At 32.4% G+C, this 27918-nt stretch overlaps 1 protein-coding gene across 1 annotated transcript; it reads right to left on the reverse strand.

Moving 5' to 3' along the window:
• LOC108761219 (uncharacterized) lies at positions 1-27759 on the reverse strand. The gene is made up of 5 exons (XM_018507633.1): positions 26771-27759; positions 19401-19945; positions 16975-17294; positions 12056-12364; positions 1-577 (listed from the first exon to the last, which is right to left on the reverse strand). Exons 1-5 carry the CDS (start codon positions 26941-26943, stop codon positions 110-112), a joined length of 1815 nt encoding a protein of 604 aa, XP_018363135.1. The 5' UTR covers positions 26944-27759; the 3' UTR covers positions 1-109.
• Positions 27760-27918: the final 159 nt, after the last annotated feature.

Here is a 27918-nt window from a genome sequence, read left to right on the forward strand (position 1 = left end):
TTAAGTTTAACACCTAATATATGAAAAATATTTTCGCATCATGAACATGTTTTTTAAGGACAGCTCTGCATTCGCTTTTACTCCTTTTTTATAGAATAGTCGCAGTGCTTCAGCAAGTTAGCACGACGGCTCTGTGAAGACAGGGACCTTGGCAGCCTTCCCGAAGCCCTGGCCACAAAACTGATCCGATCCTAGCCCCATGCGGATCCGGAGAAGCATGATGTCTTACATGCACCTCTCTGCGGAACTCCAGACTTTGCGCTACATCGAGTACCAGCGGCGTGGAACGTGCTAGGCACGCCCAGGCCAAAGTAGAGCATGCGGTGGCGTAACTCTTGACCTCAGCGCATCCACGCAGACATGGAAAGTCGTACAGTGTCCTCTCCAACTGGCTGACCACCTGCTCGGCGACCTCACGAGAACCGGTCTGTACCCCGGAAGTGGCCAACTGCCTTTTAATGCATTCTTCGAGCTCCGGAGAAGCCTCTGCTGTCTGGGCCGCGGTCACGCCGTTCAGGATCTTCAAGGCTTCCAGGCGCCTCGATGTCTGGACCATGCCCGCCAGACGCCACGAGAGCTGCAAAGGGCAAAGACATGACGGTTAGCGGAGGCTGTGACTGGTAAGCCTTTAATTCCGTTTTAAAATATGCATGTCGCGCTATATAAATGCGCGCGTAAATTACGCGCGTCTGCTCGACGAGACGCTGCGAGTTACTTCCACAGTTGCTTATTAAGGCATTCAAGATGAATACAATAGAATGAGGAAAGAGTCGGGCACATTTCGCGTGCGACGCAGTATAATTATCGTGAACGGATGTTAAATAGAGATTAGAATTGAAATAGGTTTTAGAACACATCCGCTGATTATATATATAATGACGTTAACATATAATTTAATTTATATATTCCATATCGAGATTGTTTTGATGCAAACAATTGAATAAGTTTCTTTTTTGTAGAAATTTTATGATATCATAATATCAAATTATCGCAGTAAAATATTTAATTAACATTAGCTTGCGAATATTATTAAAAATAGTAACCTTTATATCTTATCTAAACCATCTCATTATTTTTATTAGATATCTAAATTTTTATAGGATTTATATAACAATTTTTATTATTTCTTCACAATATATTTTAAAACAGCAATGTTGCAAAACCTCAAATATTTAGAAGCTAATAGCGAATTTGGTTGGACACACTAAGTGCACTAGTGCATATTGAAGCTGTTGTACACTGATTTAATCCGTGTAAAAGTAAAATGCAAATATTTCGAATTATGAAATACAGATTTTACTTAAAGCACAATGAAATATATTGAGGATTTTATCCATAGTTTAATCCATTTTTATATTTACATTAAACATATATATTTTTATGTCAATTTGTGTATGACGATTTTAATGTGTACCAGTGCGCACCGAGTGGATCCAATCGAATTCGTTGTAAGATTTGAGTTTTTATTCCAAGATATTAATATGTTAGATGGCAGTAAAAAGCTTGGTTAGCGCGCACACTAAACAAAGAGTTTGATTATAGCTATCAAATGTTGAGTGAAATAATTTCAATCAAATATGTTCAGGTAATATAATTAAACATAATTTTGCTTTAAAAAATATTCAGTAAGTATTTTATCAAATGTGGTATTACCAACGGTAATACTTACTAAAATTTGTAAAAAGGTAAAATTGTGTTTGTGATTATATATATTATCTGAATATTTGGTTGAAATTATTTCATTCCAACATTTGGAGGTTATAATCAGACTCTTTTTTCAGTTTTTTTAACATAATTTCAAATACTAAATAATAATTTTTTCTTAATTTGTTTATTATTGTAAAAATTATACTGAAAATTGATATTATACACAATGCGTACGCGCGCGCGCGCGCGCGCGTGTGTGTGTATGCAAAGTATTAAACATATTTATACTCAAATCGTTCAAACGTGACAGAATATAAAAATTGTTGCTAACATATTTTATCATTTTTGTATTTATTAAGTCGACTGTAATATACGAAAAAATTGCAGTAGCATTAAAAATCACTGCTGCAAGTTTTAATTATATTGCAGTTTTAATTAGATTGCTTTAATTAGATGATATGAGAGCATGTTTCTTCTATGTTTTTCTGGTTGTCGCGTAATTATGGCATTCCGTAGAATCACATGGCATGATAGAATTCTCTTCGTCATCGGGTTTACAATGTTAATTTATGGGCATTGTTAATAAATTACTACTTTTAACAATGGCTCATCATGAACGGCTAACTGTTTATCTGATACCGTTATAGACGTAAATGGTCATGACTGCTATATTACAACTTGTGTATTTTTTACTTAAATACTATTATGAATTTGAAAAGAAAATTGCCAAATTTAATGAATCGGTTACTAACAAGGAAACCTATAAAGAATGTTCCATTTATCACGGCAATCTCGAAGAATATGGAAAAATATGAAATACGGAAAAACGTTTCAAACAAAAGTAGAACGGTTTCAAGGGGGACGTATTTTGATTATATTATTTTTTTTGGATGAAGGCATCAAAAAGATACGAAAGTCATTTCCACTTTTCTAAATGGAATTATACGACTTTTTTTACATACTTTTAATATGATTTCTGTAAGTTTTCATATATAAAAGTAAAGATATTAAACAATCAATAGTTTACGAAATATTTAATATTTCATGTCAATATGTGCCAGAATAAAATATCTCGTAAACAACTAATTTTTTGATATCTCTATACCTTAATACTTTTATATTTAAATTAATTAGAGAAACCATGCATATATATTATGTATAAAAAATCATATAATTCCATTAAAAAAGTGGAGATGACTTTCGTATCTTCTTGGCGCTCTTACTGAAAAAAAAAACAACGTGAAAATATGCCTGTCTCGAAACCATTTTATTTTTGTGTGAAACGTTTTTCTATTTCTTCCATATTTTTCGAGATATTTGTAGTGGTAAATTAAAGTGAAACTGGGTCTATTACTTCGGTAATCAATAAGTGAAATTCACCATTTATAAGTTCCACTTTTGCAACATGAGCAAAAAATGTATCAAGTGTTCCCGAATTTTTATGTATTATTATTTTGTTTTCCTTTTTAGCAAATTGTAATTTTTTTATTATATTAATTCGAAATTTATAAATTACATCGTTAAAAATAGTAGAATTAATATACCGAACATCCATTTAAAGATTGCGTTCTAATATATGTTAAAAATGTTACATCATACATTACATACCTATTATATTTTCAGTGACATTAACAATGTATATTAGAACGTAGGAGAAATTTTTTATATAATATTCATAATAAAACAATAAATAATTGTATTTAGTTACAAGTATTTTATTAGAGACTTTTTATACTTTTCAAGTTTACAATATACAATAATTTAAAAAAACAATTGAGATTTCCTAATTAAAAACTAGTCCAAATATACAATAATTTAAAAAACATTTAAAATTTCCTATAATTACAAAATTAATTAAATAAAGGAAAATTCATGGGCTAGCGGGAATCGGCGCTCCAATATACACTGACGAAAATCTATAATATATAAGATAAATTATACATTTTTGGATATTTTGGAATGCTATCTTTAAATGCTTGTTCACCATATTGATTGCATCATTTTTTATCGGTACAATTCCAAAATACTAATATAACTAGAAAAATTACATTTTGCTAAAAAGCAAAAATTGACAGAATAACATAGCCAATAATATATGTATATGTATATATATATATATATATGTACGTAAAAATTCGGGTATACTTTACATATTTTTTGCTTATATCGCAAAGAAAGGCTTATAAATAGTGAAATGGAAATACTTATTAATTACTTAAATAACTATAAGCTTGACGTTATTATGAGATTTACACTTGGAAGCATTCTCTTGTAAGAATAAAAGGCAATATATTTTTCATTCGTTCATAATGTAACCCAGTATTCTGTATTGCTTAAAAACAACCAATATTTTTGAAGTTGATTCATGAGAAGTTTTACAACTTCGACTTTAAAAACTGAACTCAAATATTTTTCTGATTGAACATTAAAATTATAACGTTATGGAACTTTAACAGAATTCTGATTAATTCGTGTTCTAATATTTTATTACTTTTCAATCAATAATCTAGAAATATTATACGAGAGTTCAAATATGAATAAAACTTTTTTGTTGTGAATACAAATTAGCATTATTAAGGCCCGATTGCACCAACGTTACTCTGACTTTAAGTGAGGCTTAAAATTCTTTCTTTTTAAAGCTGAGAGAGAGAGAGAGAGAAAGAGAGACAGAGATGGAGAATTTAAGCCTTGCTTAAAGTTAAACTAACATTGGTTCAATCGGATCTAAATGTACTTACACTGAGTAACAGGGAGGGAGATGTAAAGCGAGAGCCGTTGCGCTTTGTGCTTTTGATAGTGCCAATTTACCCAAAATTTCGACGATTTTAACATTTTTGTTTGCAAGAAACTTAATTAATGTATAAAGCCTAACCAACTCATGAACAACGCGTTGCACAACAGCACATTCGATTCTATATTTATTCGGACATTGCAACACCAACTACAGAAACAACTGCCGCGAGTCCACAACTATAAATTGAACAGACACTCTTCTCTATTACTCTTTGTCAGTGTAAGTATGTTTACCAATGTTGATTTGTATTCATATAAAAAGATCTCATTCATATATTTAAACCATCCATGTATTACCGTTAAATTATTCCAGAGAACTATATTTCATGATTGCAATTATATCTTATTATCCATCAATTGATATAAATGAATACATATATATTAATATTATACAAACAAAGATGGTATCACTTGTCGATTAGCTATTGTTAATTAATTCATGGACAGGATCTATATAACTTTTGACTGATATTAATACCAGAATTTCAAAAGTTATAGAACTGTTGATACATGAAATCCAACGAGATTGAGTTATAACTTAAAGTTAGACTTTGACTGCTCTGCGTGACCGCCAGCTGAATGTAACATAGCCTGCCGTCTGCATCGCATTTAATTGAATCGTAATCAGTTATTATTTGCAACGACATGAATCGTAAGTCTCTGAATTATCACATACATTATTATCATCTCTCTCCTAAGTTCTCTTCTCGCATTTACAGTTGAGAAGAGCATTTACAGTTGAGTATTTCTAGGGCACCTGTACGTACAACGAGTGTGAATGTGTAAGAAAGAGCGAAAAAAACGCCTCTCTCTGTGCAATATCTATTTTATGGCGTGCTTCTCGCGTATTCGTGTGTGAAAGCCATCTTTCCGATATGCAACATATTAGCTACGGAGCGATAAGCTGTCAACTGTGTAATACCATACTTGATCATTTGCAATTGTATAATAAAAGTTAACGATATTTCAAATATTAATTAATTATCTTTTGCAGAATTTGATTTAATTGAATGCCATTCTAGACGTTAAGATAGGAAGTTCAAACGATTTAACTGCGTGAAAAAAGTTAATAAATACACACATACATATCATTTTGACGTTAACTGTTAGTATATTAATTAACGGAAAGTTTATTTATGAGGAAAATCTTTATTTCTTAATATATGTATTAATTTATATTTATAGTATTCGAGAAGTTTAAGTTCATAAAAAAATGATTATATATAAAATATTATTTCAAACACAAGTTGATATTTATTTTTGATTATGTGTCGATTAAAGAAATAATCATATTCATAAATTATTTCTTATGTCTTCATACTTTTGCCAATTTTTCCTATTCTAATTTAATCTCACAAAAAACGTTTATACTAATACGTATATAGGAATATCCATTGCTCAAAATTCATTTCATATCCATTTCCATCAACGTATTGAATTGGCATAAAAGTTGGTAGCGCTACTTTATTTGTATCACGTCTACATATATTTAAAAAATTGGTAATTATATCATTCGTTGAGAGCGAAACTTTAACTTTAAATTTTTTTGTTTAATTGTGGTACGATGATTTTTAAAGGAATTATAAGCAATCAAAGTAAAAATGCTTCTCGAACATTTTTACTGACTTTACTTTATAAGCTGTCAGGTTGCTCTTCGCCCTAATGAAGTAAACTGCAACGTTCACAAAACGTTGGTATTCCAAGAATGAATATAGACACGAAGATAACCCGTGAAACACACAGCTTCTATATAAAAATGCTTCTTTATTTAGTCTTCGATAACTCAGTAACAAAAAAGTCTTAGTAACATTTTTAAAGAACCATTGTGTATGGAAAATTTTAAGCTTCACGTTAGAAGATTGAAAATTTTTGCAAGTTTTTGAGCACGTAATAGGCCTACAAAGTGAGAAGAAAGTTTCTCATTTTGTCCAGCTCATTTTCTACATGTAAAAATTATTAAACTCACAGAAACTTAAAAGACATAATGATCTTTTAAAAGTAGAGTTTTTAAACTTTAAAACATATTTTTTAAATTTAAATTTTGTTTATTTTTAACGAGTTACAATTGCTTGAATTCCGAAGTTCACAGGACTATGAACTTTTGTTCCAACCCTATACATTAACTTCTGGATGTTTAACTTACTTGTTATCTTTTTTATTCTTAAAACTGAAAAAAAAAAATAAAAAGTAAGCCGGGATAAGATAAAAATTAATCTACATTGGCAGAAATGGATATTAAGATTAATATATTACTTGCGCATACAAAGTTTAGTATTGCAAGTATTTTGTATTTTTTATATTCTTAATATCAGCTGAAAGCTGCAAAAGATCTGTCTATAAATTAATTAATGACTTAAATACTTATTTGTAGAATTTCAAATAATTAGATAAATTAAACAATCTCAAACTAACGACTAATATTGTAACTAATAATCGTGTTTTAAAAAAGTATGTGACTTATCAGCGCTGGCATATCTTTACGTCGCTGCATTCTATCTACGAACACACTTAGGATATATACAAGGATGAAAGCTTCTACGTAAAAGAAAACAAAAATACACGAGGCAAATGGTAGTGAAGAACTGCCTTCGTCGTGCTTATTTTACCGGAAAATCTGTGCGCGAAACGAGATAGCGACGGAAATAGCGGTGGAATAGCGATTTAGATATCTTGCTTGCATTATTTAAGAAAGCGGTTGCCTTTCGTACTTTATTTAATATGGTAGTAAGAGCAGAAGCTTTTCTCCGAAGGAGACGTTTTGCTGGATTTTGGATCTTTAAAATATCGATCAATAGCTGTCAATATTTCATTCTTCAATTTTATTACGTCTTCGTGATATTTGCATGAGAAATAGTAAGATAATCTCTGTATACATTGAGGGCTACTATTTCAGGCTTAATTTAAATCGTATTGTCTATTGAAATCCGCTATATATATTCACAGTGGAGTTAGTTGTTACAGCTCGTCTCATAAAGACGTCGGATCCGCGGCTTGGCCGCCAGTTCTGGCATTATCAAAATCACACGTGGTGGTACTTCGATGAAAATATATGTATTTTGCAAATCCCCAGCCGGGTTATCGACCAAGTGACAACAGCCCATTCTACAAGGTGACATAAACGCGCGCGCGTGAGATATCGGGGAGGAATAGTCCGTGTTAGCGCGTGTGTGTCGCTTTCTTCGTGGATATTTATTTTAGTTCATCGATTTCTCAGATATCCGTGTGAAAGGCACCTGCATGTATCCGTGTATGTATGCAAAGTACCTAATAGCCTCAGGACTAGCGTCTCTCTGTCTCTCTCCCTCCCTCCCTCCCTCTCCCTCCCCCCCCTCTCTCTCTCTCTCTTTCTCTCTCTGTCTCTCTGTCTGTCTGTCTGTCTCTTTCTCTCTCTTTCTCTGCCACCGAGTATACTCTCTCGCAAAAGTGTGCTCTCCCTTCGACTCCCCTTTCGCATCACTCGATCATCCCTTCGCTCTTTCCTCCCCGGCGGCTTTGACGTTAATGGTCCATCGATCGGGCGGGAGACAGGTGCGTGGTGGTAGTAAAAATAATCTTGCAGCATACTTATATATACAAAAACTGTCGATCCTCTGCTCGAAATTCATTTTAAGATTAATTCTCGCGTATAAAAAGTTTATCTCTTGTTCACGGCTATCCTCCTTTTTTTCATTGGGTTTCACTTTCCTCTTAAAAAGAAATATTAAAAGCCAATATGATAAAGATGCAGTTTTGAACACACTGTTTCAAGATACCTATTTTGTTTTAAATAATAAAATTTTGCCGGAAACAAATGTAATTTTAGAGCACATCGTCGCACTTTAAATTCACTGCTAATGAAGAACTTTTTTAGTTTTAATGCGGATTAGTATTTCGCAAAGATACACTGATTTTTCCCGTTGGTATTAAACCTGCTTTTATTACGTGCTCATAAAATGCAGTTTTTAACGCAAGAAATATTCATTTAATTAAAAGACGTCAAGAATTAATATTAATAATTGCGCGCACCTTCGAGTAATTAATTAAAATTCTCTATTTGGATATAATAGACGCTTTAAAATTTTTTAAGAGTACGATTCATAAGGTCCATAATTTTTTGCTCAAAGACTCCGTTGATCATAAAATTAAGTTTTCCGCTGTAATGAAATTATTTGGATCAACGAGATGACATGGCGCGGACGCGAAATGGGTCGCTTTACACACGCTTCATCTATAATTTACTTGGTAAATACTGCTTTAAAGTAGAAGTAATAAAAGAAATTTTTTAACTTTGTTACACAGTGTAAGAGATCCGAAGATCTATAGAACTTTAGATGTATTAATACGATATCTATTGATTTTATCGCGTCGTATATTCTCATTCAACACTTGTCTCTCTCATGACCTAAAATCGAACAAATTTTTTCTTTTTATTTTATCTGTAGAATAAATCTTTTCTTATCTCTGTATAGCTCCACTTTTGAAAAATGCATAGAATCATATTTTATACGCACTCATGTTTTTATTCCTTCATGGATAATTAGTCTTGATTAGTTTGATAGGAAGAAAGTGAAAGAGAGGTTTCTCTTTATCAGAAAGACTGAAGCATCAACCGAAGCATGAGTCTGAATTACGAGCGACTGAAAATAGAAGACTTGTAAATTAAGTTTCAGTAGATAAGCGGGATCTCATTATCTACTTGACTTCGTAAGAACTTTAATTAAAAAAAAGTTTAGTATTATAAACTTGTCTATCGAAATTTAATATTTAAACATTGTGCGAAGAACAACAACTTTCCGTTTTTGCCAGATGAGAGAAGAAATATTGATTGCGGATGTATACGTGCCGTTCGTGGAATTTTTCCTGAACGAAAAGGAAACACGGTAGTATAGATACGGTATAGCGTAGCCTTTAAAGCGTGATTACAGCACGAGTAAACACTCTGTGTGTATCGCAACACGCCTGGTGTCCTCGTTGGCACTCGGCTCTCATGTTATCTGACGTGAGAGTGCAAGTAGAGAACAAGTGTTTGTCGACATACCGCGATCTTGGCCGAGTGTATGCATGTCTATTAGATTTCGTCGACTCTCTCTTCCTCACACAACCACGACTTTTTTGAATCTGGCGGAATACTGAAACCGACCGTGAACACGCGTGAAAGCTTTGTCTGCTTCGTCGCGTTTGGTCGGGAAACATACATCCTGTATGTGCTACATATTGAAAGCCCTGCGGGACACTGCAAATCCAAATGTATAAAAAATGACTATTCAATATATGTGTGTGATTAGTTTCCTGTGTAAAAATAACATACTGTACACTGAAAAAAAAGATTAGTTGCTGCAGCAAATTATATGATTAAATATGGCATAGCATTTTTAATTGGTTGCAACAGTCAATTTTTGGTTGCTGCAGCCAATTGTTGGTTGTGTTAGCCTATCCGCAATGTCAGTACAGAATTTCGATTGGCTAACGCAATAAAAATTGATTGCTACAGCCAATTAAAAATCCTATGCCACATTTAACCATCTAATTTGCTACAGCAACCAATCTTTTTTTTCAGTGTACTGCATGCAAATATAGATTTACACATTTAAATGTGTGGTGCAGTGTCGTTTTTATACGGAAAACTAAATAATACACATATATTGAAGTTATTTTTTACTTGGATTTCCAGTGTCCTGTCTTTTTTTACATACACACATGGAAAAGTTTAAATTCTGATTTTGTCAATATATCTTTCAAAGTACATATGTTACATCCTATTGGTAATAATAGTTGATCAATCTGGTGAGCTGTCATTAGCTTTCAATGTCACGACAGCACGACATTCAGTTTCCATAGCGATTTGTCAGGTAACATTCAATGTCGTGATGCAATGTCACGCGAAAATGAGCTTGGCGAGCTCATGCAATAGTTCATAGTACGATCAGTCCCGTTGACACGCGAAACTAATGTGATTTTATTTTTAGACACGTGGTTATATTTGGAATAACAGTATCTAAAAAGAGCAATACACTTACGCGGTTAAAAAGGTGAAAAATGTTATCCAATTTTCGATATTTGCACTGGAATAAAAATGTTCATGTTGGCTTGATAACATAATCCAAATGCAGATGAGATTTTAAATTATTAAAATTAATCCATCTCAACGAACACATGCATATTAAAAAGGTTTTATGTAAAACAATGTGTGTTGAACTATATTATACATCAAAGGCAAATTTTTTGAGATTTGTTAAATACATACAACAGCTTAATCTCTCACTCGATGTGATTATGCCATACTAGATTTCACTGTGAGTTACCCGAGGTATAATTTATTATCTCGTCACGTGCCCCGAAACCTTTGATATAATTTGCTCTTGGCAATATATACACAGTTCCTGTGAACTATACATTAATTATAGGTTTGTATGCACGTGTGTATTAGTTTAATTATATATGCATTAAGCGAATTGCTATTTTTTTTAAACGACTTTCGTGGATTTTTTCGCACCACCGTCTCTTGAAATTTATTTCTCATTCGTTATAAAAACGGGATTCATACACGTTGGCTTCAATACGAAATTACAGTATAAAACTAGAGGATAAAATATGAGGATTTAAAATAAACGGCCAATAATATAATGTTACATCGAAAATTAAATTACATCTATTAATGATTTAAACGAGAGAATCTTTTATTGTATATTGTGAAATAATTGAAATTTGTATTTTGACGCGCGCGCGCTATATATTTGATTTACGTGTAAAACGATATATATGAACCAATATATTGGAATAATATTTCAATTTATAGAAAGAGGTAAATTAAAATGGCTTCTCTATGCTCTCGCAATAATAAAAATAAAAAATGAAATTGTATTAATGGGGCGTCAAAAATTGATCATGTTTATCTCTATGAGTATTAATCACATTTTAACATACATATTAGTGTAAACGTGTTTTCCAAAATTTTAATTACAATTAAAATAATCAACTTATTTTCCTATATTATATATATACATATGTATATATATATATACATATCCGCATAAATGTATGTTACGAAATCAAACAAATATTAGCTGCACTGAACCATTAAGTATATTTAGTGAAAAATTTTTCATTTGTATTCTTAATAATACAGAGCGCGAAGTGGGACAGCGATGTATTGTGCAGCAGATGAATATTCTGCATATGGCTAATTCGTACACGTTTCTGCGGATGATCGAGTGCTACTCGTATAATAATTCGCGATCGCTTCGTTGCGCCTTTTGTTGCGTTTGACCGTTTTCATCTGGTGAAAGTCGCGTTTCATTGACGAGAAAAAATAGAATTTTCACCGATCTAGTATGACTTCTTATTTTGTATATTATGTATTATGTACAATACTATCGTTTATCACTAACTGGTTTATCATTAATTTAAATTTTAATTAATTTATTTTTCTTAAAATTTTAAATATTTCATTTATTTGATATATTTTATTTGTATTTTTTGTTAATATGAAGTTAGAATATTTATTAAAAAGAAATACGCTACGAGATTTCAAGCGTAATTAAGGATTATTCAGTTGAATAATATCCCAATTTAGTGAAGGGAGGAGTACCTATTCATTGTACACGTTTATAATTATTTAACTTGAAACGGTACTCACCACTACCACCGAGTAGAGAATCTTTGCTTTCAAATCAGAAGCGCCCTTAAGGGGCTCTAATGCGTCCAGAGCATCCAGGGTATGCAAGTTGGCCTGGGCATAGAGAGCGCCGTATCTCTCGGCGAGTTGTTCCACTGTGATATTGGCTGAGGTTAAATCTGAACAATTTTCTTCTGCGTTGAGTGCCTCGCAGTTGATACCCGTTACAACTGGCTCCGGAGTCGGGCTGCAACTCTCATCCGTGTGATAGCCGGCGCTACTGGACTCTTCCTCGTAGTCATCACCGAGATTTTCGTCTAGATGGAGAACCTGTATGGGATAGCTCGTGATGTAGATAGACTTTAGACAGACGTACAATGTACTTGGTAAAACATCTTATTTTCTTCTGACAGTTTTGCATATTTTTACATTTTGTACTTGAATATATTTCTGAGGATTTGTTTTATTTTCCAACGAATATTTCTATTAAATGGATGGCCTAATTTTTTTTTTAGAACGTTTCTCTTTCTTTTTATTTAAACATACACGAAAAGAACAATTTTGTTGAAGCTTTTAAAAATTTAGCTAGGTACAAGTCTAAAAATAATTTTATTAGATAAAGTAATCATGTAGGATGCTCAAACTGGTTGCCAGAATGTCAAAAGTTTTTGCTCTTCATGCTCATTAAGTTTCCTACATAATTATTTTCATGGTCCAACAAAATTATTTTCAGATTTGTATTTAGTTAAATTTTTAGATTTCACAGTAAAATTGTAATTTCCGTGTAGTTGCGATTTTTTAAAATTTTGTCCTCATTTTGTATAAGTAGCTCGTAATTCAAAATTTAAATAATATTTTAGCTCGTAATAAAAAATTTAAATATTTAAATAATATTTTTTCATTGTTTACATCATTGTGTACTTAAGCAGTATCTCTGTGTGCAAAAAAAGTAGGGAATTTAAAATTGGCGAATAGGTTGAGATAATCGCGAGAAAAAATGTTGAAATTTATTTTGCTTACAAACAAGATGAATACTGTTTAGTATTACTTATCGACATTTCGATCTTTTATTATATTTTAAATTTATAAGAAAACATATTGAAAAAGATGATATTTTTTTCACGAAAGTAATTATTATTATCATATGAAATATTATCACCACGCAAAAGCAATCGGGTGGATGTCACGTACTATAAAGAAACTAGTAAACAATCACAATATCCACCGTTCGATCCACTCGTTTTTCGATTGAGATTTGCAGTCGACTATGAACTTCCAATTAAAATGCACTCAATGGAAAGCAATTAATGCGTTTTGGTAAGCTGTGACCAGTTTTCCAATTCGATTCTGTTATACAATGATCTGGGTGCTACTTTTTACCTTTTTTACAATTCACCTCATGTTGATCCTTTGCAAATGGAAGTAAATAAGATAATTATTTTCGTTTTCAATTTGACGAGAGTAATGCAATCATGAAAATGCCGTACGCATTCATTATCGAGAATTCGTTTAAGCATCTGACGATAACAGGATTTGCCGCATTTCCAACCGAATTCTCGTTAAATTTTGTGATAAGATGAACATTGTACGTTTGCTGAAAATATATTTTAGACGCCGTTGTGCCGAATATTGGATTGTCGTCCAACATTGGACATGGTTTTATTTTTGTCGTCAAAGCGTCACTTCTTCCTTTCCTATCTCGTTCAAAAAGGGGAAGATTAAAGTAATATATAAACTCATTTCTCCAGTTGTATTGCCCGACGAAATAGAAATTGCTATTCTCTTCACAAACAAACGTGTTATGCGTGTCGCGTCATGTAAATTGTACATTTCGCACGATCGCGACCGGAATATTGTGTTTCGCGTTTTTCCAAAACATTGCTGAAAACCCGAGAGTATCAGCCAGCGACGACGCGGATTCAATTTTCAATCTTTATTGCGCCGCGAAGCTTCACAGCAACTGCAGACGCGGCAGTCGAACGCGTGAAATATTTATCACGTATGCGTCGTAGTTCCCAACGATAATTTATGACTTGGCATTAATATACGCGATATTAATCATAACGTATTAACGCTTCGCGTGCATTAATACCTCGCGCACGCGCGTGCTCGAAAACACTTCTCTCATGAATATTATGTATTAGCTTTACGATAAATTCGACGGGATAATATTATTCAAAACTTCATTTTCGATTGAAAATTATGAAAAAAACATGCGAGTTTCAATTAAATTCGCAATAAATTTTACTCCCTAGGTAAACTCGCTTTTTTCGCTTGATTAAAAAATAACTGCTATTTGATTCGCGTTAACGACAGCCTCGCGCGTATTCCGCGACGTATTATTAACGAACCGCATGTACGAGCGCATGTAGACTATTTAATATTCTGTATAATGATATTTTATTCCAACTCAAGTTTCAGAACGCCGATGTTTCAATTAAATACGTGTTACATGCTTATATCCATTGATAGAAATAATTTATGTTCGCGCGTAATTCTCGTATATTCTGCTCGCAAGTATATATAAACACAGATTTCACGTTATCATCCTGTATCCTATTTAGGTTGTCAACCCTCGTTTATTTATTCAATTCGCGTTTACTTATCAATTTGCAATTTATATTGGGGTATTAATATTGAGTTGCTTGCATCGTTTATGTGCTATTGTTATCTTATATCCTTTTCAATCAATGTAGATTAACTTTAATCTGATTTAACTTACTTTTTATCTTTTTCTGATTCTTATACGAACCCTAATTACAACTGTCTGAAATAGATTCGATTCTTCTTGAAATATGTTGTTAAACACAAAAATTGAAGACACGCATTTTTATATTGTTTAATTTACAAAATATTAAATTTTTGAAAAATCTAAATGTACAGTTATCAAGTATATAAAAAGCTATAAAAGTTTTGTCCAAAACTTTTTTATATACCTTTTTTACAGAGATGGACAAAATGGCTGCTCGAATCTATTTGAAATAGAAAATGTAAAATTGCTGTAATTTTTCCATTTGGAAATATAAAATACAAAATGGGTTTCAGACACCTATTTAAAATAGAAAATAGACATTTTTAAAATAATTTTTCCAAATGGTTTTTTAAAAATGGATTTTTAAAAACGGTTTTTTAAATATTCTTATATTTATTTTGCATGTTTAACTTACATTTATATTTTAATTCTTATTCTTTAATATTCTTATTTTTGATATTCTTTACTATAACCTTTTATATATATATATATCTTATATTTTATATGATATATGTATATATAAACTTTCATAAAATATGTATTTTTTATATAATATATATAAACAAAAGATTTATACAGAGTGTAACTGAAATAACGCCCACTAATCATACAGTGCTATGCTTAATAAAAAAACGAAGTCGAAAGGTCCTCTACCATTTTGCAATTTTCGCAATAGTTAAGGAGACATTAATTTCTAAATATTGCCGAATAAATGAGGTCTGTCTTTTATTGCTGCACTCTGAACCGGTGCAATAAGTTGAAGTGAAACAAATATATGTTTATTTCACTTCGTCTTATTGAACTGTGTGTACCAGTTCAGAAAGTGCAGCAATAAAAAACAGACCTATGGATAAAATCGATGTATAAAACAATTTTGAGATATCTTTCCATGTTCTTTGTGAAATATTTTGAAGATTTTTCTTAAAGAACTCTTAAAGATATCTTAAAGCAGATAACTATTAATACCAACCTAAATATTTTTAAACCTAATTGTATTTCAAATAGAAAATGGGTATCAAATACCATTTAAATGGAAATGTAAAGTAGTTTTTGAAAAAATATATTTTAAATACAAAATATAAAATGGGCATTTTGCATTTTGTATTTCCATTTTAAATGCATCTATTTCAAATAATGCCCATCTCTGCTTTTTTATACATCGTTTTGTTGCGAATTGATTTGAATCAAATGTAAGCGTTAGTTTTGAGAGATTGTTTCACTCATCGAATCTCAAATTGGGTTGATAGAAAAAAATACGAAATATTTAAAATCGTACTTCTTAAGATCCGTTTGAATCCAATAATTTCTCTTAATTAGATTTATTCTCATCGGTCCAAATTCGTATTATAAAAAAATACGTGTTACTTAGTTTTTCGTGTTTAACATTGTATATTTCAAGGAGAATCGAATCTGTTTCGGACAGTTGTAACAGGTCCCTTGTTAAAACTAGAACAAAATAAAAACTAAGTTAAACCGAGTTTAACTAAGATTAATCTACATCTGTAGAAATAGACATTAGCCGAGAGAATAGTTAAATGTAAGCAGGAACAGGAGTAAACTCGGGTAATTTAGGTTCGCCGTAGGGTCCTTATGGGACTCCACGCTGGTTGCACACAGCGCCTTTGACATCGGCCGCATGGATTGTCTTGGACGTGTCAGCTGCTAGAGCTGCTGGAGTGCAAGCCGCAATCCCGCGGGAATCGTATCACTTGCACGTGTTGTGTGTTTCGGGGTCATTTTCTCGCGCTTGACAGCGCAGATTTTTCACCATTCTTATTGTTGCGGCTGACTGTACGCGAGTTTCTTACGGAGACCCCCCAAAAAAATCGTGATCGTAGACGACGACACGCCTATTGTTCTAACAGTTCGCCGTTTCTATGCCAAACCGTTTCACGCCTTTTTACGCTCGAGACGTTCGTGCGAATTGTTTCGTGGGTAGATAACAATAATCAGCGACGACTCTCTTGGGATAGCGATCCTGAAGCATTATTTCTTCATCCGAGGTCGGATTTCTCCTATAAATATCATTTCAGTGTCCAAGTTGAATTTAAAAACTAACAACTTTAGTTGATCTTTTTCGCAAAAATGCATGAGGAAAAAAAGAACGTTCTTTTGCGCATCTTCGAAGATTAAATTTCAGGGGCATCCGAGGAAAAAATATTTCCTGATGGAAATGTTTCAATCTTACCTGCAGTTTATCTTCGTTCATGAACTGCAGCGCGAGTGCGCAGCCTCTCGAAAACTGCAACAATCTGGCGGCGAGAGCCGGATTCTTCGTGTTCGTCGATCCGGAGGTCGATTTCCTCAAGGCCGTCCATTCCCGGAGCGCCTCCTTATCCTGCTCGACCCGGCGTTTCAACTCCGCTAGTAAATTCTCTAAGCTACACGGCCCGCCCGCTTTCTCCAAGGTGTTCAGCAAGCTTTGATTATCGATCAGGCGTTGCTGGATCTCGCTGTACTTCAGGGAAAGCTGCCGTTGATGCGAAGCCGCTTGTACACCTTGATCCGCTATAGAAGCGTAAGAAAAGATCAGAGCTTCTCTCTCTTTCTCTCTTCGGGGTCGTTATTATTATTTTTTATTATTAGAGCGGAACCGATGATGGCGCGAGGTGATTATTACTGCATCCACCGCCTTTTTACGGTGCCTCGGGGCTACGTAGATAGCCGGTCCGATATCCGGCACATGAACAGCAAAATCGCGGAGTATCTATCTGACATCATAACTAAATATGCCACACTTTCCTTTATATAATGAGGCGAGATTAAATTATGCGGCATATCCGCACTCTCGCGCACGAGGCACAAATTGCTACAGGTTCATGCTCCAATAAATTGCAGTTCGGCCGACGGTCTGTTCTCATTATATTATAATCATATGGACCATACTTTTTTTAATAAAACTGATAAAACCAATAAAATAATATCGATAAGATTGATGAAATAATTTCTAATATTTTATAGTAAAAGAAAGATATTAATTTCATTGGACATAATTAAGTTGTTGCTAAATCAAATAAGTGAAGCAAATAAACTTAAATACATGTATACATGAAGGCATTATAGAGATTATCTATTATTAATATGAAATTAGATACTACTAGTGAGATTAAATGCAGGTTTTAGTATCAAAATAGTTTTCTCACGGTAATTGAAAGATGATGATTTTAAAGACGAGAATCAATCAATTGGAAAATTATATGTTTAAAGTTACACAATAAACAATATTTCGTATTTGTTTTGGAAATTCCACTCAAGTTCTTATTAACATTTTGTGTTGAACATATTCGTTTTTAACATATTCGAGTGTTAATTTAACATAATGTGATTATATTATTTAAATAATTTATATTAAATTGATATTCAATATTTCTTAGTATCACAATAACACAATTTATGAGCAAGTGAACAAATAAAAATAATGTGTTTTAAAACGTAAATCGTAAGTGAATTAATAAAATGTGTTAATTTAACATATTATAAACGTTAATTTTACTGAAAAAAATGTGCTTCCACGATTTGTTTACAAACTTATTACTTTTTATCTTCTTAAATATTTGTTACTTTTTAATATATTTATCTTGTGTTGAATTAACACATAAATTTGAGTGGACCGTTTGGGACACATGAAATGTGCCAAGTTTAACACAAATTTTTCAACGATGTATGATTTAAAAGAATAGTCAAGATTTATTAATTATATTAATTTTAATTGACTATTTTAAAGAATAGTTGCTGATATATTATACTTATTTTTAAGGAATGAAATCGTAAATGTATTTCCCCACACATTTGTCAATATTTATATACGGCGTAGCTTATCTTTCTACGTATACTTTTTTCATTTTTAACACCTTTCTCTGCGAAAACGTTCAACCAATGATGACACGTCTTGAATTACGCGTCGTGGAAATTTATCGGCGAACGAGAGAACGGTGCAGTTCTCTGTATAAATGATTTAACACGCTTTCGACATTAGTCCATTTGCATTTGTGAATGTATAACGCGATACTCCGTTAAAATCCAATGCTTCACGGTTCCACGGAACTCCGAATATACAGGCGGTACGAACGGTCGTACAACTTTATTTCGATGGAATTAGCGGTGCACGCTAATCCCATTGCACAGCCGACGATAATTATGCGCTTCAGTGTGTAATCATCGTAATGCCAAATCTCGTATGGAAATCCTAGCGAATTTATGGAAAAAATAGCGTATAATCGTAAAATATTGCTTCGGTAATCTAATATTGCACTGGCAATGGTAATTATCATTCATTTGTCAAATAATTAAACACATAATTGAAGGATAGATGGATATCATTTATCTTTGTCGCAATCGATTAACATACTGCTTTTCGCACGAAATTGGAATATTGAAATTTGATTTATGACTATGGTTGTTTACAAATTATTCATACCACTGTAAAATTTGCGTAACATTATTATTTTGATTTAAAGCTTTCAAAAAATAATTTGAATATTTATGAGTTTAAAATATTTAATATTATAAAATTATAAAAGCATTTTTGTTATTTTATTATTCGTTATTAACGCGCGATAGTCGTCTAAGTGTCATACAACACGATCTTTATTAACAACAATTTGAAGTACGTACCTTTATTAGTCCCAGCGTGCTTGCCAAAGTTCTCAATCTTGTGTAACGCTAATTTGTATGCTTCCGTTCGCGTCTCGAGCTCTTCTCTCAATGCCACCGGCAATGGTACTAAATTTGGCGTAACGGAGTTCTCAGAGATGTTTGTCTGCGAGGAAGGCACTAATCCGTGCTTGCCGAGTCCTTCTACAGCTCTCTCTAGAGCACGTCTTCTCGATAGCAGCGTGCTTTTCGTGTTGGGCGATAATCTGTTCAATGACACGAGAAGTTTACACCAGATACGCGGTCGGAAGTGGTCTTGACTGGTCGATATCAGGTGCACCACCCTCCAGAGGACTTGCTCGATCCGCAAGATCTTCATGTCGCTGACGTTTAGTTCCAACAATCGGGAGTAAAGCGCCTCCAGCAAGGTGAGGCTGTGTGGTAGCGTTTCGATCAACAGGTCCACCGGAATATCCGGCAATGCAGCCTTTAAGGTGTAATGTGGCAGTTTCATCAGAAAGCCAGCAGCTTCCCTATATTGTCTGCCTTCATACAATCTCAGCAGTCTGAAAGAAAGGACGTTATTATCGTGTTATCCTGTCTATGGTAGCATGTCGATAGAATTTCATTAACGTTGTAGACAGCATCAGGAAAATAAAATGAATTAAGCGTTGACTATAGAAACATGAACTAATTATTAATCTCTACTAACCAAATGTATGAAAATAAGTTTATTCATGACAACGAAGATTACGCGATAATTGATGTAAAATTTTTGCAGTGGAAGTTTTTACACTTCAAGGATTATATTTTTATCGCGTTTTTAACGCTAAACTTTTGATTATTATTTTATGCCATGTTAGAAACGATTTTTATACTATGGATAAACAATTAATAGAATTAGGAAAACGCATAATCGCATCAAGTGTGATAAAAGTATAGATAAAAAAATTATTTCTTATATAAAATATAAAATATAATTGATTGTTTTATAAATTCGTTCTTTTTGGAAATACAATTTATAATTGTATGACGTGGATAATGCTATTAAATAATATATAGTTGTTGGATGTATAAAGATAGAATTGTGGATTATGTGAATTTGCGTAGATTGTGGAAATATTGATATCGATATATACGCTAATAATTCACTCATGATTGTAGTTTAGATTTATAATTGTTGGTGATATTTATGTATAATTCATCTTTAATCAGAAATATATACAAATAATAATTAATCTTACATACAATTAATGTTCTATTGTATGTATCTATATTTTATTTTATTATGAACTGTAATGAAATACAATTGGAAAGAGGGACTAAATAAAATTATATCTTGTTCTATAATCCGATTACGCGATCGAATAAACTAAAATTTGTTAATTTAATCTCGAAATAAAAGCATAAGTACTCACGGTACTCCGTGTATTTAATCGAAAATTAAAGTTACAGCAATTATTATTTTAAATATTATTGCACATTTTAAAATCTTATATAAAAGATAGATTATTCTAAAACACTTGATGCAGTTGAATGCACTGGGAACAAGCTTATTTTTATTGGATTTTATTTGAAATAAAAGTTTGTAACACTAAAGTTTAAAATTTAAGAAGCTGCAGCTTCATTAAGCACGAACAAAATTTAAATTTAGAAAACGGGTTTAAAGTTAAAAATCTCATTAATTATGCAGTATAAGGGACTATCCTGACTTTGACCTTGACATATGTTGTCAAGGTCATGACCTCGAGTAACCTTGGACAAATTTTAGCCGACTCTCGTTGTTCTTTAAAAAATTATTAACAAAAAAGTGTTGCAACCTTTCGGTGCAACAAGTAATAATCAAGGGATTTGGTCCGTCAGAAGAGTTGGAACCCACGAGGAGCGCTGGGGATGGTTTCCCGAAGGGCAGCGAGAAAACCACACTTGACCACTTTTCACAAATTTATTTAAAATAGTTCCCCGTTTTAATTACACCTGTTTATAATTAATATGTCAGGTTTAATGTGAACAATACTATTTGAACTTTGCGTTAGCACTTGTGATTACTCGTAGCTTATATCTTGTCATTCGCACTCGCAATAATACTTAAAACGATCGGTATTGCGGATGTAACAGGACACTCGACTCTCGCGACGCGCGTAATGTGACGTAGATTCACTTGTCGGATAAGACTCCCGCGGTCTTCGATTAGACAGCCGAATATGAAGAAATGCACGGTGTCCTATCAAAGACATAGAGAATGGACTGCGCGATCCGTGTGTCAAAATGGTCGATTGGGATGAGAGAGAGGGACCGTGGCAGACGGCCATTTCTATCTCTTTCCATTCAATGATGTAAGAATGGAAGAGAGAATGAGAGGGAGATTGGCCGTCTCCCACAATCCCTCTCTCTCATTATTGTCGATTTGATACACTACTTAGATACGGATCGCGCAGTCCATTCTCTATGCCTTTGTGTCCTATTACCGCGCATTTTGGCGATCGATATGATCATATATATCATGCCCGGCGACGGACGTCGTTCGCATGTGGATCGCCAAATCTGTAGTCTTGCATTTCCGCCGCTCGTTGCTGGAATGCAAGGCTTATTTGTAGTAGCTTTCGGGCTACAACAAAAGTTCATCAATAAAATCTAACTTTTGGACACGACTGTGCTCCGATGAAACAAATGCCCTGCTTTAGCGCAAGATATTTTCTTATATAATTTCTTATATAATTTTTCTTATATAATTTTGCTTCATCGATTTCGACAATAATTCCTTCTCCGCCAATTTGACTTTCGTTGTTTGTTAACCATTGATTCATGAGCTGAGAAGTTGTAATTGATTATTAAAGTAGAGAATTTTTAAATAAGTATACAAGTTTTCTGTTTTAAAAATACAAATATTTTACTTCAAAAACACAAATTTCCTACTTTACAAACTATTGACATTGTTCCCCATTTATGTAGTTTTACCAAGTTATTTAATTACATGAATTACCTCTCTGCAAAAGTTAATCTAGTCAATTGCTGTGTGTGATGATATATTTATTCTTTTTCTAGGAAAATGTCTGCTTTACAAACACAAATTCTTTGCTTTAAAATCGCACTTTTTTAATGACCTTTTCTTTGTTAACAACTTTTTAATGAACAGCAATGGCTAAAATTTGTTTAAGGTCACTCAGGATCATGACCTTGACAACATATGTCAAGGTCAAAGTCATTGAAGAGTACACGGAGAAAAATAATTTAGAGATGGATACCTTTCAAGACTAGTAAAAATATTCTGGCTATTTTTACCGAATTCGTGATAAATTTTATTTGCCTAAAAGTAAAAAATACCGGAGATGTAAGATAAAAAGTACATTATGATTATAGTACATCGTTTCAAGTGACTATTATTTTATAGAAAGATAAATTATACTTCCAGTAAAGTAAATTATACTTATAGTAAAGTAAATCGTATTATTTTCAAGATTGACGAGCACAAACAACTACCATATGCAGTAAAGTAAATTTTGTCAATGCTAAAGAAAAAATTGTTGTCAATAAGGTAAGAATGATTATCATACGACAATGTCATTTACCAGAAATGTAAAGAAAATTTTACATAAGTTGGCACGTATATGAATATTGATAATTCCATAAAGTTTACTAGAATTTTAGTAGTATTTACTGTACATTTTTCTCCGTGTAGTCCCCCTTATACTGCATAATTACCAAAATCTCTATTCTCGAAAGGTCAATATGTGTTTTGAGTTTCTGTGAGTTCGATAATTTTTTTATATCTATATAGAAAACGAGCTGGACAAAATGGAAAATTTTTTCTCACTTTATGGGACTATCACGTGTCCAGAAAAACTTGTAAAAATTTTTGATTTTCTGACGTGAAAGCTTAAAGTTTTCCCTATAAAATTTTTTTTTTAAATATTCCTAAAACTTTTGATTACTTTTTATATACTTTTTATATACGGATTAAATAAAAGAAACCATTTGACTTTGATTGCTCATAACTCTATTAAAAATCATCGTATCGCAATTTAAAAACAAATTCTTAAAGCTGAAACTTTGCTCTATCGAATGATATAATTGCCAAACTTTTTTTTAAAAACATATAAACGTAATATAAATAAAGTAGCGCTATGAAAGTTTGTTCTAATTCAACAGAAGAAAGTAGATAAAATTTCATCTAATCATGATTAATAAACATTGTAATACATATTCCGTTTAATACACATTCTATTGTGCGATATACACGTGATTACGGATTAATGAGCCGTATTAAGGCTACTGTCAGTGCTAATTATTTAGTCCGCTAATCTTGCATAAGCAAGGGATCAATGTAACGGCGAATTATTGTTATAAAGAAGTTACGTCGAGGACGCATTTAATTTATTTCGCCTCGCAAACAAATAGTTCCTGGTGATTTATTATCGTGCAAATTACCTACTGCTAGGAAACGGCGTTAAGCGGATTTATTGCGCGGCTCCGCGCGAATTTACGTCTCTATTTCTGTTATTATACACAAATAATTCGCGTTGCTTTTTGCAGACCATGATTTCTGTGCCTGCTATTATTGATCGATCGCCTTTATGTAATTGATTGTCACGGCGATTCCTCTCTTGATGCTCCATTAGTGCGCGATGCACATAGCGGGATTAAATAAACCTATTACACGTCGCGCGGCTGTCTGTCTGACGGATATGGCGATAATTAGCTCTGATTCTTGGTTCGGGAGAGGAGCATACAATGCAATTCGATAACTGCTAGTTACACGCAAACAGCGGAGCGTCACGCTCTCACGTCGACGTACGCGCTAATCAAAATGTAATTATAACCGTATTATTGCTTCATAGAATCCTTTGTTACGATTCTTCTTGCAAATACGATGCATAAAAACACTGTGCTTCCATAAACGCAGCGCGTGTTATTTATTTTTAATTAGTAGTTTCGGTATATTCATTACACAAGATGACATATCTAGAACGTAAGAACAGTGCGAACGTAAAAATATACGTATTGCTTTGAAAGACATAGGTATTCTTATTCAGGAGCTGTATAATTAAAACTGATTCATTAGAAGCGAGAAAAGGTTCTGCAATACAGCAACTCTCAAACTTTTTCTACTGCGAGTTTCTTTCATATAAAATATTTTTATGTAAACAAATTTTTTTAATTTTAATTGCATTTACATGCTTATTTTCTATAAATTTTTTTATTACTTTTGCTTTATTTTTAAAAGATCTTTGGAATATAAGAACATCGCGAACATAAAAATAGCGGAGTTATATACTCGGAAAATTTCACGAATAAAGAAATTTGCTGTAACAGCAATTTTATTTTTTAATAAGTTCTAACCATCAAGATGAGTTTACAGGTGAGTTTGTTGCACGATTCGTTAACCGGAAGGCTTTTGTTTTTTAATGTTTATGCAAAATTTTGGTTTTTTCCTATTTTCGGTTCAGTTTTTTTTATATATCTCAGCTTGTACAAGTCGGATCGAAGTATCATCTTCTGAAAATAATATTTTATTATCGTATAAAACAAAAAATTTATCACTTCAAAAAATGTACAAGTTTTGTGAACACATTACTTACAGTAGTAATAAAATATAAACTTGATCAAAAAACTCTTTCAAAATACTGCTTGAACGTGTAAAGAACTCTTTCAAAATACTGTATGGACGTGTAATATTCTGAAAATAATATTTAACGATTGTATAAAATAAACTATATTTCACGGCGTAAAAATATACCGTTTTGGCAAAAAAGTACTCACAGTTGCAGTAATATTTCATTCGTCGAATAACTCAAAGTCTGAACAATATTCTTTATACATTGTCTTTGTTAACTAACTTGCACAGTATTATGTTATATCATTATCATAGTATGTATTATTATGTGATGGAGTATACAGTTCTCTTCCCTTCAAACTGTTTTCATGGCATAGGCAATGTACTATACTATACCAAATATTCCTGAAAAAACCGAACATAGAAAAGTAACGGAATGCCATGAAATATATTACATTTCAATATGTTATATAGACAATAAATAAAATATTTATGGAAAAAATGTATAATTTAAAATATGTTTGTGTAAAATTTATATAATGTAACCCAAGTGTCACGTTTTTATCTTTATAAATTATTAGACATAATTTATTTTTTTACATATCTGTGCAACTTCGTACAATTAAATAAAAATGTTTTTTTCGTTAAATACTTTTATTAAATATTTTGATCGTACGTTTAAAGGGCATTAATGGATTTTATAAATAATTTAAATTTACATTAAAGAACAATTTTTTTTCCGAAAAACCAAAAAATCGGAAAATTTTTCAAAAAAATCGAAAAAAATGTTTTTCTTTCAATTTTCGAAAAACTTTTTATAACATCCTTAAAGTGCATAAAATTCCGAATATTTAAAAAAAAGTTTGCTCTACGACCTTTTGCCTAAAACTGACAAGCAAATTAAAATTTTTACAACAATGCAATTTCTACCCGATTTTTTAAAAATTTTTTAACCAGCTTTGGCATACATTTTTGTGACCATAAAAGCTATATTTTCTCTCATTGTCATTAATATATATGCATTTAACCCCAAGTTACAAAGAAAAAGCCAAAAATCACTAATAACGGCGGTTTCTAATTTTTTTTAAGTTATGTACGATAGCTAGAATGTTCTACCCGTAGTTTTGTAGGGGAATTACGAACAATTCCCTTTTCTTTTTTTACTTCGATCCGACTTATTCAAGCTTAGATATATAAAAAAACTGAATCAAAAACAGGGAAAAACCAAAATTTTGCATAAACATTAAAAAACGGAGGCCTTCCGGTCAACAAATTGTGCAAAAAACTCACCTGTAAACTCATTTTGATGGTTAGAACTTATTAAAAAAATAAAATTGCTATTACAAAAAATTTCCCTATTCGCGAAAATTTCCGGGTATATTGGTTGTTCTACAATGTACTTTTTTTGTTTCTTGTTTCTTGCTGTTTGTCTCTTGCCTTCTTGACCAAGAAGGCAAGAGACAAACAGAGACAAACAGCAAGAAACAGAAAACAAAAAGCACATTGTAGAACAACCATATGACTCCGCATTATTAGAAACACAAAACATTTCTCTAATACTGCAGAAAATCTCAAACTCTTCCTTTTATCGTGAATTAAAAAAAAACATTTTTATATAAAAACGTTTTGAAATCTTACTACGTGTCCATTTCCTATAAATTTGTTTCTAATGAATTTTGTTTTAATTTTTAAAAAATTACCGTTTTTTAAAATAATAATATATGATTATGCTATTTACATGTGGGGAAGGTTTGAAGATCACTGCTCCGATACAGTAAAATTTAAAAAATATAGATCCAAGAAATTTAATAACTTCTATAAAATACAGTTCATATACCTTCTCAACGCCATCCGTGGATTCGAGCCTTCATCCTCCGGGATGCCGATATGACCGACCTGGAACTGCGTTCCGGGACCCCATACCAGCCTCTGTATCGTATTTCTGGGTCGCTCCGGCCTGATCCTTTCGCAGGAATTGATGCCTGGGGGTGGCACACTTTGTTTGCTCATCTTCGTTGCTTTAGTTTCGTGAAACGTCTATTTCCCTTCGACATAAACTCCGAACCCGTATTTATTTATTCTTTTCGCGTAACGAGGATTAAAACCGCCACTCGAAAATTACCTTTACGACTTTGAGACACACCATTTTGAGACATCCACACCTTGAGTTGACTTTTCTTTTACGTTCGCTTCATAACTTTCACGGTCCTTTCTCTCTGTCCTCGATGCGATCTTTGACCTATCAGCCACGCATCTCCGCGAATCTTGAATCGTCGTCCCTCTCTTCCCGTATATTTTTTCATAAATTGATTCTTTTTACGATATAATCGAAGATAAGTCTGTCGCAATGATATCTGTTGTCAATTTATTTGCGTGTCCTTAGCTTTTGTCAGCTAAATCGATTTCAAATGTTCTGTGATGAGCGTTTTTTTAGATAAAAGTTGTATTATTTTTATAAATTTATTATTTATGTAATATTTCACGGTTATATAGGTGACATCAATTAATTAATGGTTTTGATTAAAGTTTCAACTATTTATCTTTTCTTTTTAAATTCGTTCATTAAGAGAGTAAACTCTAAGATTATTTGTTTGCATCGTGAGAACAGGTTCTTCGATCGCATGCTGCGTTGTCAATTTCTCTTAAGTAAATATGTATAATTTCTCCTGCAATGCTATTCTCGTTTGAATCAATATCTTCGTTTTTACGTCAATGTTGTTCCTTGATCACACATATATGTAATACACGTTGAATTGATTAGCACGTGTTTAATTATTTGAGCCTTTTCGTCTTTTTAATTAATCTCTGGGATTGCCATATGTAAAATTTTTCTTTGATACATAAAAATATAGCATCTAAACAATTTTTTCTTTTTATTTTTCAGAAGAGATATGTAAATGAAATATCTTGGCTCGGTAGAATAGTATTTAAAAATGAACTCTTTTTATGATGATACTCATTAAAGCTGTGCGTGTTGATTACTCT

Source organism: Trachymyrmex cornetzi, unplaced genomic scaffold (genome assembly GCF_001594075.2).
Source record: "Trachymyrmex cornetzi isolate Tcor2-1 unplaced genomic scaffold, Tcor1.1 scaffold245, whole genome shotgun sequence".
In the NCBI taxonomy this organism is placed as follows: Eukaryota; Metazoa; Arthropoda; class Insecta; order Hymenoptera; family Formicidae; genus Trachymyrmex; species Trachymyrmex cornetzi.